This window comes from Drosophila nasuta, chromosome 3 (assembly GCF_023558535.2).
Source record: "Drosophila nasuta strain 15112-1781.00 chromosome 3, ASM2355853v1, whole genome shotgun sequence".
Taxonomy (NCBI): domain Eukaryota; kingdom Metazoa; phylum Arthropoda; class Insecta; order Diptera; family Drosophilidae; genus Drosophila; species Drosophila nasuta.
The window spans coordinates 7,676,656-7,697,199 of NC_083457.1; the positions used below are offsets into that span (position 1 = coordinate 7,676,656).

The 20,544-nt window shown below is 37.2% G+C and overlaps 4 protein-coding genes across 5 annotated transcripts in view; 3 read left to right on the top strand and 1 right to left on the bottom strand.

Annotated features, from left to right (window-relative positions):
- LOC132791493 (tyramine/octopamine receptor) overlaps window positions 1-7,713 on the top strand; it is a 37,698-nt gene extending 29,985 nt beyond the window's left edge. For both annotated transcript variants that reach the window (XM_060800434.1, XM_060800435.1), the window contains exons 2-3: window positions 4,381-6,006; window positions 6,671-7,713. In XM_060800434.1, the coding sequence (XP_060656417.1) occupies window positions 4,525-6,006; window positions 6,671-7,057 (1,869 nt within the window). In that variant the 5' untranslated portion in view covers window positions 4,381-4,524 and the 3' untranslated portion in view covers window positions 7,058-7,713. The remainder of the gene's footprint in view (window positions 1-4,380; window positions 6,007-6,670) is intronic.
- Window positions 7,714-8,974: 1,261 nt separating this feature from the next.
- LOC132794518 (uncharacterized) lies at window positions 8,975-10,258 on the top strand. The gene is made up of 2 exons (XM_060805013.1): window positions 8,975-9,269; window positions 9,336-10,258. Exons 1-2 carry the CDS (start codon window positions 9,171-9,173, stop codon window positions 9,867-9,869), a joined length of 633 nt encoding a protein of 210 aa, XP_060660996.1. The 5' UTR covers window positions 8,975-9,170; the 3' UTR covers window positions 9,870-10,258.
- Window positions 10,259-10,378: 120 nt separating this feature from the next.
- Window positions 10,379-15,172, bottom strand: LOC132794516 (uncharacterized). The gene is given in 6 exon segments (XM_060805010.1): window positions 10,379-11,073; window positions 11,141-13,137; window positions 13,965-14,048; window positions 14,050-14,430; window positions 14,432-14,771; window positions 14,962-15,172. Coding segments are annotated over 5 exon segments (2,796 nt in total). The 5' UTR covers window positions 14,693-14,771; window positions 14,962-15,172; the 3' UTR covers window positions 10,379-11,000.
- A 262-nt stretch (window positions 15,173-15,434) lies between these two features.
- Window positions 15,435-17,635, top strand: LOC132794517 (DEAD-box helicase Dbp80). The gene is made up of 2 exons (XM_060805012.1): window positions 15,435-16,096; window positions 16,698-17,635. Exons 1-2 carry the CDS (start codon window positions 15,526-15,528, stop codon window positions 17,528-17,530), a joined length of 1,404 nt encoding a protein of 467 aa, XP_060660995.1. The 5' UTR covers window positions 15,435-15,525; the 3' UTR covers window positions 17,531-17,635.
- Window positions 17,636-20,544: the final 2,909 nt, after the last annotated feature.

Sequence of the window (20,544 nt, forward strand, 5' to 3'; positions counted from 1 at the left end):
ATTCTCTAAATAAATTCCTTGGATTGGTTTTTTTTTAACTTATGTTTATTACCAATTGAATACAGAAATTAAAAATTGTAAAATTCGCATTTAAAGAAAAAACAATAAAATATTGCTATATTTTAATTCCTACAAATACAAAAATTTCTTTTATTTTCTGCAACGGTCGCTGTCAGCATGAACGGAAAGTGATTTGACCCAAAATTTCCATTTGGGAAATTGTCTGGCAATTGCCACTCTCCTGACACTTCAATGCGTCATTGATAAAAGTTGCAGAAAGGTGAATTTTACACGTGGCAATGCAAGACACACTTTTCGCCCAGTTCTCTCTAAAAATCGGATTCAAAGACGAGACACGTTGGTAAACAGATACACTGCTCTACAAATACACACACACACACACACACACACACACACGCATGCATTAGGGTAAACAAATTTGCAACTGTCTGTCTGATGTATTGGTGTACTTTATTGTACATTAAGCATGCATCAGAGTGTTACACGAAAATCGAAAATCGAAACTACAAAAAACTTTCAAAAAAAGAAGCAACAAACAAATGGTTGCAGACAAATCGATTTGGGTATCTAGATTTCAAAGAAGGCGACAAATTTGCACTTAAATATTTGAAAAATCTTTACACAACCGAAATGCAAATGGAACTGGCAATCTCATTTGCCGTTGTTGCAAAATTGTAACCAAAAAGCCGCGCAATGAAAGCCTAAAAATTTGCACGCAATATGAACGTGGCCAAAAGCCCCAAAAACTGAACGAGAACGAGAACTAAAGTGAATGGATTTGGCATTCTAAGCCATGAATGAATATCTGAATGGTTCACTAGTCACCTGAACAGAGAAAGAGAGAGAGAGATAGAGCGAGAGCGAGAGTATTGTGGAATTGCAGGTCGGTCCCTCTATGACTGTGTCATCTGTGTCTATTTTGTGTGTGCACTGTGCACAGATACGTTTGAGGCTTTTTCCACATTTTCATTTCACTGGACTCGACGTTATTGAAAACAGGTCGAAATACCATTTACCAGACCAGCAAGAGCATGGCTTTTAGCAGCAATACTCGGAATAAGCAAAACTGTTTCTGTTGCTGCTGTGTGATGAGGACAATGGTTGCAGCGCGTCGGGTGATTAGAAATGAACAGAATGAGACTGGTGTGTTAATACGGCCAGGTTGGGAATTGAAGTTTAATCGCAACGGTTACAGTATTGCAAGAGAACGTGATGCCGTTCAACTTTGATGACATTACGAAACCTAAAAGAACCACAAATTATCTTCTGCTGTCAAGCATAAATCATGTTCAATACTAACTTAAGCAAAGTATTCACAAATTCTTGTTTTCATTTATTTAATTGTCTTTTTCTGTGTGTCTGAGATGTCTCGTCTTTAATTCATTTTGTGCTTAACTTACATTAAGTATGCCCAAGTTGAAGCGTTGCTGGCGCAAATTGAACTTTTATTTATAGGCCACTTTATCTGCTAAAAATAGGCCACAAAAGCCACAACAAAATACGCCATACATATATTATGCAAATATTGTTGAACAAAAGAGAAATATCTTAGCAATTTCTGCTAATTGCCATCGACTGTTGAACTTCTTGTTTTTTTCCTGGTTGTCAGGTAATTTTTTTTCTTCAATGGTAGTCGTAAATATTGACCAACAATTTACGCTTTATGATTCGCCTCATTAAAAGCAAAGCGAAAAATTCGTTTAAATATTTTGTTGGCGGCATCTTTACGCAAACATCACACAGACATAACAAAGGCAAACAAAATCATTAAAAAGTTTTCTCTTTGATTTAAGCATAACTCAGATTTCCGCTTATTTTTTTACGGAATTTTACTCATGACTGCGTTATAATTACACATGCATTATCTCATTTCACTTCAATTGAAGACTAATGTGAATTATATAACAAAAACAACTTGTATTACATTTAATTAAAGCAATTATAAATTATAAAAATGTAAATTTAATTATACACAAATGAAAATCATTTGGTCGCTGATTAAGAAGTCAAATGTCTTTAGTGCCTTCCAAGCAACTTAATCTTGGCGTAGTCTATAAATTTCACATAATTGTTGCGCCGTATTTTTGGAGCTTTCAGCGCTTGACACATATATCCGTTTAGCCTTTTGCTTCTTGCCTCTTGCTGGCTGATGCCAACTGCAGTCGTAGTTTACTTCTTCATGCCACACAGTCGGCTGCAGGATTCGCAGCAAGAGAACATTAATCAAAATAACCCGCTCATAAACTGCGCGCCGCCCAAAACAAAAACAACTTCAGCAAAAACATTTTCATTCAGGCCAAAAAATTGTTTGCCTCGCCCCTGGCTTCAGTTTGCCCCCATTTTTCCCTCATTTTTTTATTTTTGCTTTGACTGTAGAGATTTTTACTGCTAATGCACCTGCAGCTCAGTTTTTGATTCCTGTCTGCGAGGCAAAGCTTTTAGTGTGCGTTTTTTTGTATGTATTTTTATGGCAGTTGCATTTTTGGGTGCATTACAAATATGGGCAAAGTTTTGCAGTTACTTTTTCAGCAATAAAGTTTGGCACTGTGCAAAATTAGATTGACCGTCTGCTGATCAAATAAATGACTCCGAGTGATAAGCTAATTACACGGCCTTAAGCGTGATGATATTTATTTAAAGAAGAGTACAAAAAAATATAGTTAGCCATGTGTTTGCATATCTGCAATTGAGCAGCTTTAGTTGTTTAGTCTTTGTTTTGTAAATGCTGCCTATACAAGCGTGTATGAATTTTGAAAAGTTTCCAAAGATGTCCTTGCTGCTGGCTGTGTATGATATGCCACACTCACATACACACACACATAACTCTTACACAAAACTTACACACATTCACATATTTAGACGCTTGAGTTTGTTTTTTGGGATCTTGCTGTCATTAGCAAAAAATTTGAAAAGTTCTTTGCTATTAAAAGAAGATTATTGTTTTGGTTTAGTTTTCTGAAAAATCTGTTGTTTTCTAAAATACAACTGGGCAATTTTTGCGGCTGGTAAACTATCTCCCAGATCTTTTTTTAATTTGTAAGCTAACATGGTACTGCCCTAAATCAACAATTAAATAATATTCGGTGAGTTTAATGAGAATCTTGTGTACTCGATACCATCGAGACTGGCTTTTTATTATTGTACAGTATTGTCGAAGGATTACATGGAACTTGCTGTATTATTTTACAGCTGTCATTTAACATTATGTGACATTCGTAATTAGCTAGCTTACTCTTATTTTATATAGCTAAAAACTGCCAGCGAAATTGTTAATGGCATTGTGACATGACCCTTCTTACAGAATTGTTTGCTACTTGCGAATGCTAGAATACAAAATACTACTTGACCTTTTTTTGTTATGTGCTCGTTGCTTAGCTTTTGGACACTTTGTCAAATGTCTTATCCATTTCATAGATGCTCTGGCACTTTATTTTTGTGTGTCTCCCTCGCATTTTGCATGTTTACAGAGGAACTTATAAATAATTAGTATCTGACATCAGTTTGATTGCCTTGTTTGACATTCGCAATTGGCTTTGATGGAAAACTTGAGCTCAACTTTCTCCTTCGAATCGAACTTTTCGATTTTGCATACAAATGTCAAACAATCGATACAAATCAAGCAAGTCAAATATGCCAGTATTAAGTTAAACTATTTGCTTTAAGGCTAAACAAAAATTGCTACATACAAAGTACTTACGTATGTAACGGGACTGCTTTAAGATCCAAAGCGATAAACAGAGAACGAAATTAATATTTCATTAATTTCTTGACAAAAATTAAGCAAAATTAATTGCGGGTGCATTAAAATGAATAATAAATATGCGAATCTCAATGAAAGTTGTCAAACAAATAAATTATATAATTTTTAAATTTATTCCAATAATAATTTCTTTTAAAATTTAAAGTAATAGAAATCAATTAATATTGATAGAAAACCGACACAAATTTTAATATAAATAGAATGAATTATGAATGCATATAAAATAATATAAATTTTAAAAATAACTTATGGCTCAAGCTAAGCATTTTAAGTTAGAATTTAATATTGATAATCATTATTTATATACAATCTTTCTAAAAATATTATTATATAGTAAAGGTCTTTAAAGAATTGACATTTGAGCAGAAAGTATTAATGAAATCATTAAAAAACAAATGGGAACTTAAAAAGAATGAAATGAATGAAGAATGAATGAAATAAATAAAATTTATATGCTTTAAAGAAATTTTAAGCTGAAGCTCTTAATGTATTAAAATCGTAGTTGAAAAGCAGATTCGTAATTTTTGGCTCTTTGGAATTATCGCAAAAATTAAATCAGTTTTTTCACACGCAATTTTCTTTACAACTTTTCATTGCAGTTCCCAACCAAAACCCGAAAAATAAGAGCAAAAAAGGCGACATAGAACGAACGCATGCTCCAGCTGGCATAAGGAACGAAAGAGATAGAGAGAGAGAGAGAGAGAGGGAGAGAGTGAGAAGAACACTGCTGGCAGGATGTCAAAATGCCATCGGCAGATCAAATCTTGTTTATAAATGTCACCACAACGGTGGCCGCGGCAGCGTTGACAGCAGCCGCTGCCGTCAACAGTCCGCCCGAGGCATCCACAGTGGCAGCAAGGGCAGCTGCCGCAACAGGCAACGGACGCAGTGCAGCAGAAGCAGCATCTGTGGAGACAGCAGCAACATCGACAACAGCAACAGCAACGACAACAGTTGCTGCCGCACTGGCAGCCAATTTATCGGGTTCGCTGGTCGACAGCCTAACAACATCAACGACAACAGCAACAACAACGGCAGCCACAATTGTCGAGTCAACGCAAGAATGCGGCGCCACAGCAATGGAAGAGTTCCAGGGCAGCATTTTGGGATTGCAACTGGCTGTGCCCGAATGGGAGGCGCTGCTCACAGCCCTGGTGCTGTCCATCATCATAGTGCTGACCATAATTGGCAACATTCTTGTGATATTGAGCGTCTTCACCTACAAACCCTTGCGTATTGTGCAAAACTTTTTCATCGTCTCGCTGGCGGTGGCCGATCTAACTGTTGCCCTACTGGTCTTGCCATTTAATGTGGCCTACTCGATACTGGGTCGCTGGGAGTTTGGCATACATTTATGCAAGCTGTGGCTCACCTGTGATGTGCTTTGCTGCACTTCATCCATCTTGAATTTGTGCGCCATTGCATTGGATCGCTATTGGGCCATCACGGATCCCATCAACTATGCTCAGAAGCGAACAGTGGGACGAGTGCTGCTCTTGATTTCCGGCGTCTGGTTGCTGTCGCTGCTCATCAGCAGTCCGCCATTGATTGGCTGGAATGATTGGCCCGATGAGTTCACCAGCGCCACGCCATGTGAGCTTACCTCACAGCGTGGCTACGTCATTTATTCGTCGCTGGGCTCGTTCTTTATACCGCTGATCATTATGACAATTGTGTACATTGAGATATTTGTGGCCACGAGACGTCGTTTAAGGGAACGCGCCAAGGCCAACAAAATGAATACGATTGCCCTGAAGACCACCGAGGTGGAGACGATCAATGCCAGCAATGTTCCTGCCGGCAATAGTTCAACTAGCTCCAAGGCACGTGCACTGAGCAGTCTTTGCGCCAGCTGGCTGTGTTGTGGTCGGGATCGTGCCAACTTTGCCACGCCCATGATACAAAACGATCAGGAGAGCATCAGCAGCGAGACACATGCACAGCAGGAGCCGAACAATGAGCAACAGCAGCAACAGCAGACGCAGTCGCAGCAACAACATGTTGTTGTCCTGGTGAAAAAGTCACGACGCGCCAAGATAAAGGATTCGATTAAGCACGGCAAGGCGCGCTCGGGCCGCAGATCGCAGTCCTCGTCGTCGGCCTGTGAGCCACATGGTGAGCAACAGCTGCTGCCCCAAGGCGGCAACAGCAGCAACAACACTGCCGTCAAATCCGATGCAGAGATCAGCACTGAAAGCGGCAGTGATCCCAAAGGTTGTATACAGGTAAGTTTGATTTATTTACAGCGTTAAACAACTTTTAATTTAATTTAATTTAAAATTGCAAACATACATATGTCCATCAATTGTTTGGCATTTGTAAACGAAGTCGAAAATTGTTTGTGTTTAAACTTTTTAAAGTCCCAATCTGCACACAATGTTTGTTCCTTACTTAATGCGACTTAAGAGTTATGCATATAATCAGTATATTTGTTAATCAGTTATGAGGTTCAATCGAACAGCTGTTGTGCATTTAACTAAAAAATGTTCAGGCAAAACATCAAATGAGATGCCTCAAAAATGCAATTATATGTAATGCATTTAAGTTACATATAATTTAGAAAAAATTATGTATAAAAGTTAAGTCAACATATTAATTGAACAAATAAGTTTCATACATATTCATATTGCAATCGATTAATAATTTTGTTAACTAGATAAAAATGCCCATTAAACAGGTGTGCAATTAACTGAATATTCTGCTTTGTCCAATGCAATGCATTTAAGTTAAAAATCATATTGGCAAATAAACTATATTTTGTGATTAACATATAATATATACATATGCAATCGTATTGGATAAGTAATTAGTTGCAGATGCATTTCTCGACAGTACACTGAATTTTAATTCAAATAGTTTAATTCCAAAATTGAATTTTACTTTTTGCAGGTTTGTGTGACACAAGCCGAGGAGCAGACATCGTTGAAACTAACACCGCCACAGTCATCGACTGGCCCCACGTCGGCAACATCACTGCAAAAGAAACCGAGCACCGTGAATCAGTTCATCGAGGAGAAGCAAAAGATCTCGCTGTCCAAGGAGCGAAGAGCAGCTCGAACTTTGGGCATCATAATGGGTGTATTTGTCATCTGCTGGCTACCATTTTTTCTCATGTACGTGATTTTGCCATTTTGCCAGAGCTGCTGTCCATCCGACAAGTTTAAGAATTTTATCACCTGGTTGGGATATATTAATTCGGGTCTAAATCCGGTTATTTATACGATATTCAATTTGGATTATAGACGCGCATTTAAAAGACTATTGGGCATGAAGTGATATGATGATTTCAGCAGAGTTCAACACAGATGCGAAAGAGAGAGCCTTACTCAAAGTTTGTGCCAAAGAGACATATGAAGTATATAGTAAAGAAAGATATATAAATATAGTGTAGTATTTCATGAAACACCTGAAAAAAGTGGTGCTGTACACTGCTTTTTTCAGCTGATGTTGCATCGGCAGAGGGAAAGAAACATTTCAATATGGTTTCACTCATTTGTACAAAGATCTCGAATGTTCATTACAAAAAAAAACCAAAACTCAAAAAACATACAATATACAATAAATGTAAATTTTTATATATTAATTAGAAGGCGAGCAATTTTTTATTAGTCTATAATAAATTACTTACTAGTAAATTTCTTGATTATGAATAACAAACTTTTATTTTGACTTTCACTAAAAAAAAATTCATTTGTCGGGTGACTCAATCTTAGTTTCACTTTTCACTTTTTTTGGGTGTTTCAAAATGCTTAGAAAGAGCTATTTCAAAGGACATGTCTGGACGCTCTTAGCTGTTATATATACACTATATATACTCGTAAAAAGCGTTCAACCGATGGGAGGGAAAGGCAGACCTCAAGGTCAGCTTTAATGTGGGCTTGCTCTTTTCAAATTAATATAGGAAAACAGAAAAAGCTACTAAATAACAAAAACCAAAAACCATCAAAATTATACAAACAAACATCCAAGCAAAAAAAAAGAAGAATTGACATGTAATAACATACTCGTATAAGATAAATGGGAAACCCAATTGAATTTAATTAAATGTTTAGGCACACTATTGTTGCAAACTGTTTCATGTTTCACTCTTCAACGTAAAACAAGCATATAGGCCAATATATTAATATATATTATCGAAAACAATATAGTAAAATCTGCGCGCTCAACTAAGAGAGATACTTCCAAAACAAAACAAACAAAACTAAACAAAAACTGTTTTCTTATAGGCATTACTTTAATTAATTGTATTTAAATTTAGGACAACAAAATAACATAAACCTATTGATTATGTATGTATGTATTATATGTATGTATGTATGTATACTTTGAAATAGGCTTTAAATATTTGTTAAATAATTTAATTATTAATATTAATTGTTTTGTATGACAAACGCAACAAAATGTGTTGAGTGTGAAAAAAGCGCAGCTAAAAGCTTAAATACTTGGTAATAAATTGAATTGAAAAAAAAAAACAAAAAATTAAATGTTACACTATGCAAAATTGCAATATACTTGCAGAAATAAAAGCTATAAATCAATGTATGAATATGGATAAACTCAAACAGTACATCTATAATTTATGAATTTCAACGGTGTACGATAACTTCACTAATTAAATTGTTTAATTAGCAAATGCAAAACAAACACAAACCAAAAGACAGAATCGAATAAAAGTTACGAAAACTAAGTTAATTAAATATCTTTGTTTCCTTGATAAAAAATTATTTTTTTTCTTTTGGTCACTAATTTTTCCAAAACAAGCAAAAATGCGAATTGCTTTATGCACTTTTTAATTGAATTACATATATTGATAATTCAATTAAAATTGGTATTCAAATTCAACTGACAAAAATAATTTAGTGCTGTACAACAGTCAATTACAGCATAGTTTGCTGTGGCCACACAGTCAATGAATTGAGTTTGCACTTATCGATAAAAAGGCGCTTCAGTGTAACCATCTTTGGTTAGTATCTTTTTGGTATATTGTGTCCCGCTTTTGAATTTTCAAAAACTTCGTTTCTCTCTGTTCTTTCATTCGCAGATTCGTATGCCATTCGAAACCAACAAATACAGATATATAAAATCAAAAACTATTCTATAAGTTGCGCCTTACTACAACCAGAAGCAGACCAGTTGTTGCGAATATGGTATGTTTTTGAGGGGTTCAACAGTATATTTCAAATATTAGAGTTCCGGTCACGCTGATTTCCAAACGCAACAATTTATGAATTTGTTTACCAGCCGACCGGTGCGGCAATAATTCTGAAACGCGTGCTCGTTTCTGCGTTTCGCTACCTGCAATAACACTTTTCTTCGAATTCGCGACAATAACACAAAAGAAGGCAGCCAGACGAGAGGCGGCGCAGGCATAAACGAACATATATTTGTAATGCTTGACGATTTCGCGGCATTGAATCTGAGACCTGCAAACCTGAAGGACAACAACATGGAGAGAGCAGCAACAGTAACAACTGCGGACTTGGATGCGGTAAATAATACTTCACTAAAGATGTGCAGCATTGAGCTGCAGCTAAACAGCTCCTTTCGCCTGCAGTGCTCGTTGTCATCGCTCGAGAGCGAAAGTGATTTATCCTTGGCCTTTGAACGTGATCACGACGAACCTACGGACTGTGATGAGTTGCCAGCCTTTGAGATTAGAGCCTTCTCCCCACATGGACGCACACCGTCGCCCATCGACGACCTCAACATGTCGGACATTGAAGCAACTCCCAAGGCTGAGAATGGACAGCAAGAACAGAGTAGCCCTGGCCGTCAAAACAATCCAGACTTCGTTGCCTTGCATGAAATTAATGCACAAATCAGTGCACCCAACGAAAATGCGGCCGGCAATGAGTCCATAGCTAGCATTACCCGTGCCAACAGTTTGGAGACCATCTTCGAGGGCGTTTTCCTACAGACGCCACCACGTGAGACACTCAACAAAAGTGGCAATTCCGGCTCGGCAAATCGTAGTACACCGAAAAGAAGTCGCGTAAATCTGATGGAATTGGTGGCCATGAATCGTCTGGCCAATGGCGGCAAGGAGAATAAGTCACCCAGCAAGGAAAAACCCAATGAACTTACCTAGTTACCATTTTCCTTAATAATAAGTAGAACCAAAGCCATAAAAGACATTTTCGTTTAGACTGCCCCCTTGATTAAAGAATTTTGTAGCATTAAGTCTTAGATATAAATGAGAAGCATGCACTTCTGTACACATTGTGTATTTGAAAGTATGTAGGATATCATTTTTATGTTTCGGATGCTGAATTTAAATATGTATGTATATGTAGATTGGTAAAAACATATGTCTTTCCATGTTTCAAACATTTCAAACTGTGTTTTCAATTTTATGACGGGCCTGCTTTTGCATTTGTACCTAGCTTCAGTTTCAGCGGAAAGACGCGGCTACCTGAATCGAGTTCTGAAAGTTCCGGCAGAAGATTATGCTATATAGATATAAGCACCTGCTTTGGATTAGCGAGGCAGCCAAACAAAATCTATCCGCTCCACTTTTACTTTCTAGACTCTCAAAATGATTGCAATGAAAACATCAGTTATTTTTGCTTACGAAACTATATTTCTTTATATTAATATTTGGCTTATTCATCTAATTACAAACTTACAGCTAGTAGTAGAAATATTACTTAAAAATCTTACATATGATACACATATTCGTAAAGCTTGTATATTATACAAAGTCGATATGCATAAAGTTTTATAAAAAAATAAAAATATTATGGGAAGTACTTGACATTATTCAAAAGAGCACCCAATAAACATTAAAATTATTCAATGTCGACACAAAAGAAATTATAGATGATCAATGCTAATAATTCTTTTTGAAAGATACTTTTGCCTTACCGAACATCTACAGTATTTTAAGCTTAATATGTTAAACGTTACGTGGAAACTATTTGAACCTTTCATTAACAATAGTTAATTAGGATGGACTGCAAAATTAACAAGTGAGGGGGGAATGTCTTGATGAACACAAAATAATACGAATGCAAATATTTTGTTGATTTTGTAAGAAATTCAATACGAAAATAAAAAAGTAAATGAAAATAAAATAGAAAACACGCATATTTCATTTAATGCTGATGCGTTTTGTGTTTTGTTTCTTTCCACGCATAATTTTTACAAGTAGCTGGAACCTGAAATGATTTCGTTATGGTTCCGTCCCTGTATTTTGCCACTAATGGCGATTAACGAACGATCAAAAGTTATTCGAGTGTCGCGACGCCGAAAAGACTTTGACACGCAGCAATCCAGGATTAACCTCCAACCAACTGCAAGATGTATTAAACATGTAAATTATCTGTTCAATTATGAGTGTACAGTGCTCAAACTACTTACCGCAATCTTCGTTCAGCAAGTCTGGCCTTCACTCTCTTCTTAATTGTGGATACACCATTTGCGCTGTGCAATCCACGGCCTGTAATGATAAACAAATGTTTATAGACCCGCTGAATGTTGCGCAGCACGGTAATGTGACGATCCAGAAAGAGATCCAAACAGCTAACCGCCTCCATGGCATGCAGATAGTGTAGATCCAAGAGATCGGGATTGTTTTGCGTATGCTTGTGCACCTCCATAATGCAATTGGCTGCTCTATTATTGAATACATCGTTCTTTTTTTTGTGCAGCTGAGCAATCTCCGAATAGTAGAGTGCAACGCTGCCATTGCCCTGCTGTATGGCCTGTTTGGCTTTCAGATAACACTCGGCTCGCAGCTGGGAGTGATGGGCGGCTAGATTGCGTGTCTCCTCAAAGTCGCGCAGTGCCGCACTTTTTGCCTCCTCGTGCAACAGTTGCGGCGATTGTGATTTACTCACTCCAGCACGTGGACTCGAACGAGGATTGATCGCTGGTTTCTGCTGCTGCTGCTCCTGGGCAATAAGCTTTTCATTCTCCCGTATGGCCTGCTCGTAGAGTTCGGCACCAGTGCGATTGCTTTTCAAATCGCTATCTAGCACTTCCAGCGTTTTTACATAATTATTTTCTTTGGCCGCAAATATCTCCAACACAGTCTCTTTGGGTATCTCGGGAAACTTATCGCAAAGCATCATTTTGGTAAGATGGGTGGCAATATCGTTGGGTTTTTGGTGCGTTGCCTGCGATGCTGCCTGCTGTTCGCTGTTGTAAATTTGCAATGCCAGCTCCATGTCCAGCAGCTCATTCAAATTAACTGGCGATTCAGTGCATTCCGCATATTTCGGATTCTTAAGAAGACGAGCAAACTGCTCATCGTCCCGCATCGTTTGATGACGCTGCTCCTCCTGCTGATTGAGCGCAGCCTCCACATAGACCATGTATATCTGCTTGGCCACATGACGTGGCATAAACACTGTGGTGGGCAACAGTTCAAGCTCAATGGGCAGCATTTGTCCCTCCATCTGGAAGTGAGTGTTGAGCTCTTTGATTATCGTTTCACTCAGTGTTAGTTCCAACAGCGCATTATCCTCCGCATCGTCGTCATCGTCATCGCCAGCTGCCGATATCTGTTCAACTGGCGGTGGAGGTGGAAGCGGTTGATCTAAAATCCCATTGCGTATATCGCGTATCTTGCGAGTATGTTCCGAGTATTGTTCGTCACCCAGGACAAAGCAATTCTCCACGTGCAATTGCAATTCCTTGCTGTTGCCAGCATTGTTCCCAGCATTGCGTTTGGCTCGCGGTTGTCGCTGCGGCTTGGGAATGCTTTTGCTTGATTGGGTAGAGGTCAAAATATTTGGCACTGATGCCGCTTGCATTGGCAAATTGTTGCTACCATTGCAAGCGCATTGGAACTCATCGTTGTTCAGCTCCTCGTTATCATAATCAGGTGAGCCGCCATTGAGCTCATCTTCCTTCAGCAATATGTCAACCGTCCAATCCAAATCGCCATTACACTTCACATACAAATCCCACAGGCCGGCAACCTGTTTATTGGGATACATTTGGCGCAGTTGCCCAAAGCCATACGCCTCGTTGGGGCAGTTGATGCTATGCCGTTGCAGTGGCTCGTTAATCGCATCGCTAGAAGATGTGGCTGCCACAGCTGCGGTTTGTTCATCCCGCAATAAATCCGCTAAACTGCTGGCATAGCCTGAAGATGCATTGCCTCCAATTGGCGCTTGTATTTTCTGTTCATCCAACTGTGCCCAATAACTAGGCGCATTTTGCTCATATGGCACCCAGTTTTGAGCATTAACATTCAACTTTGGCGCAGTTGTTGCATTTCCTTTGGCATCGTTATTGGCATCAGAGTTTTTGGCCTGCAGCGATTGTGGTTTGAATGATGGCAACGCTGACAAAGGAGGCTGCAAACGCATCTGCGGCAATGGCTTTGTGTATTTGGTTTCCTTCAATAGCTGTAAATTGAAATAATTAATTAATTATTAATTTGTATTGTATACAAAGTATATCTGTTAAACGCTGTAGAACCCTTATGCAAAATAATTGAATTTCGTTACGCAAATTTACGCCATTTGTTGAATAATATCGCTGTTGTTGTGTTCTTGATTGCTTAAATATTGTCCCACATTCGAGATTTTGAAGTGTTTTTAATCAATTTCTGTTTGAACTAAAAACTAACGAATACAGTTTTTATTGATATTGAGAATCCAATTCATGTAGAAATTTTTTTTTAAGCAATATCGGCTTATCTTCAAAATTCCTTTTGCATTATTACTTTTAGGTTCTCTATATATTCAAAATTTGACTTGTAAATTGGACATACATAAGTAGGTGTGATATTGTATAATCGGTAAAGGAAATAAAATGTTTGCTGATTTTTTACAACTGATAGTGTATTATTTTTATTTATTCATAGATTTTTCATTAAACTTAAAAGTATGGAATACTCGATTTTTTCGTGAAATTTTTGTAGGCTACAAATGGTTTGTGTCTTCGTTAAGCACTGGCTAAACTTCATGCTATACAGTGCAACTTAATAAAGAAACGCTGACTGATATCTCCATTATTGGATTGAATTTAATTATGGATGTTTGAGAAACTTTTTCGCGAACTATGGTCTGTAAATATTGTAAGTTGGAAACTGCATCAACAATTTTTATTATATTTAGATTACGCAAACATAGAAAGGCATAGACTGTATTACGGTAAGAATGTGGCATTTAACTGATATTAATTTAAATTATATTAAAATGAATAATTTCAAATATATTTCATTGCTTACCCCGAGTAGTAAGTTAACATTGGCCTTCTCGTAGCGTTCCAGCATCCTTTGAATACTCTCCTTAGGCACCTGATGCGTATTTTTTTTGAGCCAACTTCGAGGCTGACTTGCACCAACCGGTTTGTGGTTCGAGGAGTTCCACAATATAGTTATGTTGCACAGCCTTTTGGACATATGGTTGCATCTCCCAGATCATCATATTTGTGTTGTCCACAATAATGGGACTCCAGCCAGTCGCTGCCTTTTGGGCCACTCGCTGCTGGTTCCATTCGTGGGCGTCGGGCAAGAAATTCGGATTAAATTGATAGCCCCGTTGTGTGTTGAAGTAATCATCACTGCTACAAATAAAATCTTGTATTCCATACTGCTGCAGAAGTCCTGTTTGTTGCAGCAATGATTTAGCCAGTGTTGATTTGCCACTTCCAGACGCGCCACGCATAATGATCATAATTTTATGGCCACTTTGCACTTTTTTTGCACAACTCATTAAATTCCTTGTTGTTTACATTAGTGATGCTGTTGCTTCTGTTGTTGCTGTTGCTGCTGCTGGGGCACATCTTTGGAGAGGCCGTTGACGATGGTGCAATGTATTTGTTGCTATTGCTCACGTTGTTTTTATTACCATTGCTATTGTTGTTATTTCTGCCATTCTCAGCTAAAGACAGCTTTTCGTTAAGCCAAAGCGTCACATTTTCTGATTGCTCAGCAACATTTCCCGCCGCGGACATTGCTGCTGTTGTTGATGTTATTGTTGCTGTTGTTAATCTGACTATGTTGCTGAGTGGCTGTTGCTGCTGCTGTTTTGCCCTGTCATCATGAAGGATATGTAATTGTAGATCACACATTCAAATATGCATATACACACATGCACACAGTATATAACTGCGCAATAATCTTGTTTAGCCTCACACGCAGTTATCGCGCCAGTTGAAGATCCGCACACACACACACATATGTACATATACGCATTCAACATGTGTATACAAGAAATACGTACCCAATGCTGAAACTCTACTGCGTCCTGTGCATTCAAATGATGCCCCAAATCAATATGTCTGGAAACTTGCAAGTCTGCAAACTTTCGGCGTCGTTACGTGTAAATTATTGTATTGCCAATTTGGAACGCAGAACATATAACCACTTTACTTTGCCAAAACATTGTACAATATACTTTCATAATTATCGACACGTCCGATGTTATTAATCGTTGCTTCGATAAATATTATATTGCTGCGCGCAATTAACAACACTCAGCATTAGTGCTTCCTCAATACAATATGCATACACAATATACAAAATTTGTTACATTAAACAAAATATTGTTTTTTATAATTGGCTTTTCATGCAAACAATATTTTATTTGCACTACTACAAAAATGCTTCAATTTGTTCCAATTACCAGCATACTAGCAAAAGAGTCTTCCGCTGTTCAACACTTATATCGATATGAATTGCGGTTGTAGTCCTATCGATTACCATTAAACAGCTGCGTCCGGCATTACTATACACATATTTGTGTAATTCGCATTTTGCAAGTTTTAAAAAAGGAATCGCATTCGAAATGACTGATTGGGTTAAAATCGCCGAGGACCAGGAGGTGCCCAAGTTAAAGACGACTGCCACTTCCGATGTTCCAACGACGACAGCTGCAACTGCTGCTGCCAAGGACAATGAACCGGATGTCGCAGATCCAGCGGAAACAAGCCTTCTCATTAAAATCTTGGGCAAGGGATTGGTTAACACAAAACTGTCATTAGACGTGCAACAAAAGAACCCAAACTCACCATTGCATTCGGTGAAAACGTTTGAGGCATTACATCTGAAGCCGGAACTGCTGAAAGGCATCTATGCGATGGGCTTCAATACGCCGTCGAAGATACAAGAGACCGCGTTGCCAACTCTTCTTGCAGATCCACCACAAAACATGATTGCACAAAGTCAATCGGGCACTGGTAAAACGGCTGCCTTTGTGTTGGCCATGTTAAGTCGCGTAAATACCGCATTGAATCATCCGCAAGTTCTCTGCCTATCGCCGACATATGAACTGGCAATACAAACCGGCGAAGTCGCTGCTCGCATGGGACAATTTTGTCCCGATATTAAGCTCAGATTTGCTGTTCGTGGAGAAGAAGGTAAGTTTTTCAATAAGACTAATCTGTTTACAGCTTATCGAAAGCTGCAATTGTCACAAAAAAAGATGGAATTCTCTGCAAATGTACAGTTAAAAGAAAACTATTTTGGTTTGTTTTTAATTCAACTGATCAGGTATTTTAAATGTGCAATTGTCGACATTATATTGTACAATGTAATTGAATAATGTAGTTTATGTCCATTACGAAATCGTTTTATTCATAGGATACCACCGGAAAGTGTATTCATTATAACTTACATTTATTATAGAAATGTTATGATTGTATATTGATAAATATTGTTGAATGATAAATTTTAGTAAATTTAAATTTGGGGTAAAAATGACAGTCTTTTGGCACAAAATTAAATTAAATGAAATAAAATCTTCTATCTACGTATTATTTCCTCAACATGAAAGTAATATTCAAATGCATCAATAAATTTAAATAATGAGAATTTAAAATTTGGGTTAGATATCGTATAAAATTGATTAAACTACATTAAAAAAAAATCCCATTATTTTTTGTTTTTAGAAATAAGTAATACAATTTTGCATAGTAGTTATGCTTAGTTAAAATAAGTTATTTTTTGGAAAAATTACAGTCGATCGCAACTCAAAGATAACGGAGCACATTTTAATTGGAACACCTGGAAAGATGCTGGATTGGGGTCTTAAAATGCGACTCTTTGATATGAAAAAAGTGCGAGTTTTCGTGTTAGATGAAGCTGATGTTATGATTGCAACACAAGGACATCATGATCAATGCATTCGAATTCACAAAATGCTCAATCCGCAGTGTCAGATGTTGTTTTTCTCGGCGACGTACGATAAAGAAGTTATGGACTTTGCTCGCTTGATTGTATCGGAGCCAACAATAATTCGTTTGATGCGCGAAGAAGAATCTCTGGATAATATCAAACAATATTATGTGAATTGCAAAAACGAGGATGGCAAATATAATGCAATCCAAAACATTTACGGTTGCATTAGCATTGGCCAGGCAATTATATTTTGCCATACGCGCAAAACTGCTACCTGGCTAGCCGTTAAAATGACTAAAGATGGCCATTCGGTGGCTGTCCTATCTGGTGACATGACCGTTCAGCAGAGATTGGATGTATTGGATCGCTTTAGATCGGGACAGGAGAAAGTCCTCATCACTACCAATGTGTTGTCACGTGGTATTGACATCGAACAAGTAACAATTGTTGTAAATTTCGATTTGCCTGTTGATCTGCGAGGCAATGCCGATTGTGAAACATACTTGCATCGTATCGGGCGTACTGGACGATTTGGAAAGTCTGGCATTGCCATCAATTTAATAGATGGTGACAAGAGTATGACTGTATGTCGTGCCATTGAAAAACACTTTCAAAAGGATATATCTTATTTGAATACCGATAATGCGGATGATATTGAGAAGATTGGAAACTAATTCATAATAATCATTCCCTAGTTTAGCCTTAAGCAAACACATTTTTGAAATTTCTCTAGAAATAAAACTATTTCTGAACCATGCAAATATACATATAATGAATGATTTATACTCGATTTATTTCATCTTCTAACGATTACAAATTATATATTCAGCCTTTCTCTTTGAAAGAATTGATTTACTTTTTATTATTTTATATAATAATGAATTTTAATATAATAATACATCGAACATGAAACTAATCACATTTGTTAAACATTTGATTCCAATTATCAATCCATTGAAAACTAGCGCTAAAATTCAGAAGATAAAGTGATAGATATGTAATCTGATGATGTGAGAACTTGACTCCAAGTCAAGCATGTCAGCATCTTAAAGACGTCTTGGAGGACCATACATTCAAATGTATGACATATAAATAACAAGTCCATAATAAAGGTAACAACATTCCTAAAGCCTAAGCCTAAATAATGCCGAAATAATGTCAATGTTTCCATAGAAATAATTGGATTTCCGGTTACAGCTTCTATGCAGTTTGGTTTTGATTCTGTTCTGATAATCTTCATTGTAATTATTATGGAATGTGAAATCTGATAGAACATCATATGCTTTAATTATTCTCTTACAGGATTCCAGTTAGTTCCTAGCGCTTGAACTTGGATTTTCTTCCGGATGATGCTTAAGCACTAGATTGTGATAAGCTTTTCGAATATCAGCACTCGATGCGTTTTGATTGACATCCAAAATGCCATAGCAAACACCCCTACTTGTGTTCATAGTTAACAAGTTGCACTTAAAAAAAATGAATTTACAAATTAAGCTTATAGTGACAACACAATTACTTAAATGATACATAATAATCTATTATAGAACGTCAGTGCGATAATATGCATGCTATTGACTAATAATAATTTTATTTTAAGAATTAGTAACAAAAAAGATTTTAAAATTATTTGAATATTCATATTTTATAGAATGATTCTGATAGTTACACTATTTAATTTAAAAATACAGTTAATGGAAAACAAACAACTTCTGTTAAACATTTGATTACAATTATCAATCCATTGCAAACTGGCGGCAAAATCCTGAAGATAAAGCGTGTCGCACTATATAATATGAAAATGACTGATGAGAAAACAGTATACGTTAGATTTACGATTCCAAGGCAGGTATAGCAAACATCTTTAAGTAATCTTCCAATGGGATACCTCCAAATGTACGACAAATAAATACCAAGTCCGTAACAAAAATACCGACAGACTTCGTTGATCTTGATGTTTCTAAAGCTGTTAGTGAACTGATTGCGTTTATTCCTTTGGCTGTCATAATTATTTCGCAATTCCGGGTCTGAAAGAATAATGTATGCTTTTAGAATCTTAGCGTAAATCTTCATTGTTGCTGGATTTGCATTCTCTTGGCTAAACCTCTGTATTAAAATGAAATAAGCGATTTGAATATCATTTTGCGTAGCATTATTCCGTAAGCCAAGCATTTCATATAAGTCATAATCCTCCTGCCATCTTGACGATGCCAGTCATGCCTTCCTTCATTACCAGAAGAATGTGCATTATGATTATAATGTGGCTTTGGCTTTTCTTTCTGCTCGCTGTTGGGTCTTCTTTGTTGACCAGTATTTTGCTGATGACTTCTTTCCTGATTGTATGATGAATATCCATTATGATTATTCTCCTTCTGTTCGCTTTTTGGACGGTGTTCGTATTTCTTCTTTTCCTGATTACCCGAAGAATGACCATTTTGGTTATCGTGGGGCTTGAAATTCTCTTTTTGCTTTTGGCTATTGCTTCCATGTGACTCCTTGTTGCCTCTTCCTTGTTGATTAGCGTTCGTCTGTTGTCGCTTCTTTCTTTCTTGGTAATTTCGATCGTACTCCTTACGCTGCAAGGGATCCGACAATACTTTATATGCTTTAATAATTCTCTTACAGAATTCCAGTTGTTTTGCAGTTTGACGCGGATTCTTGTCCGGATGATTCTTCATTACAAGATCAAGATAAGCTTTTCGAATGGCAGCATTCGATGCGTTTTGATCTATCCTCAAAATGCCATAGTAATCCTCGAAATTCTTGTCCATCGTGAAGTAGTAATAAGCTCTGTTCAGTATAAAGTAAAATCCCCCGAATGTGATCTAAAAAACATCGATTACACTATGGCTATCGATGTTATGCAAACAGCGCGGGAGATTGATGTTCATCGGAAATATCGATATATCACTTTATGGTAATATGCTGTTTAAACCCATAACATAGGCTGCATGTTCGAAATTTCAGTTAAGATTCTTAACTTAAGAACAACATTCCGCCGCTTTATTCCATAAGTGGCTGTCTGTAAGAGAGGGGTGGCTGATGCAGCCGCATCATTGATCATGCGACAATGATTCTGAAAGTGCGGCCGTATGTTCGATAATATTTTGGTATGCTTATCGAAAAAAAATGCGATATTGGTGGAAATGAGCTGATTATTTTAATTGCAAATTTTGGCTCCATAATATTACTTTAAATTGTTTTGCAATTTTAAGAAAAAATTAAAAAAAATCAAATTGAATTTCGCTAAGACTATTGCCTATTTTCAGTTAATTGGTTTCTTCCTGCTTAAACAACTGTTCGCCCGATGCAACTTTGGTGAAAACACTTGCATTCGATTTAACTCATATGCTCATACATACATACATACTTTTAGATGTATATTGTATGTATGTATGTACAATGCAAATTTATAAATAATTTATATGTGGGTTCTACCAAATGATGATGCAAATAAAGTAATAGTATGTACTTCCTTATATTTGTAATATTTGTTTTGTAATAATCGCATACATTTTTAGCTTCTGCCCGATGCCCATTTCCAAATTTTTGATAAGACACCTACCGATGTGGCAGCTGCTGCTGGTGTAGACTCACTGCTTTCAGATGAAATCTTTCCAGTCGTCCATTGCCAGGCTGCTCCTACCGATCCCGCTGTCCATTTCAGAGCTTTCGAACATGCTCCCAAAGT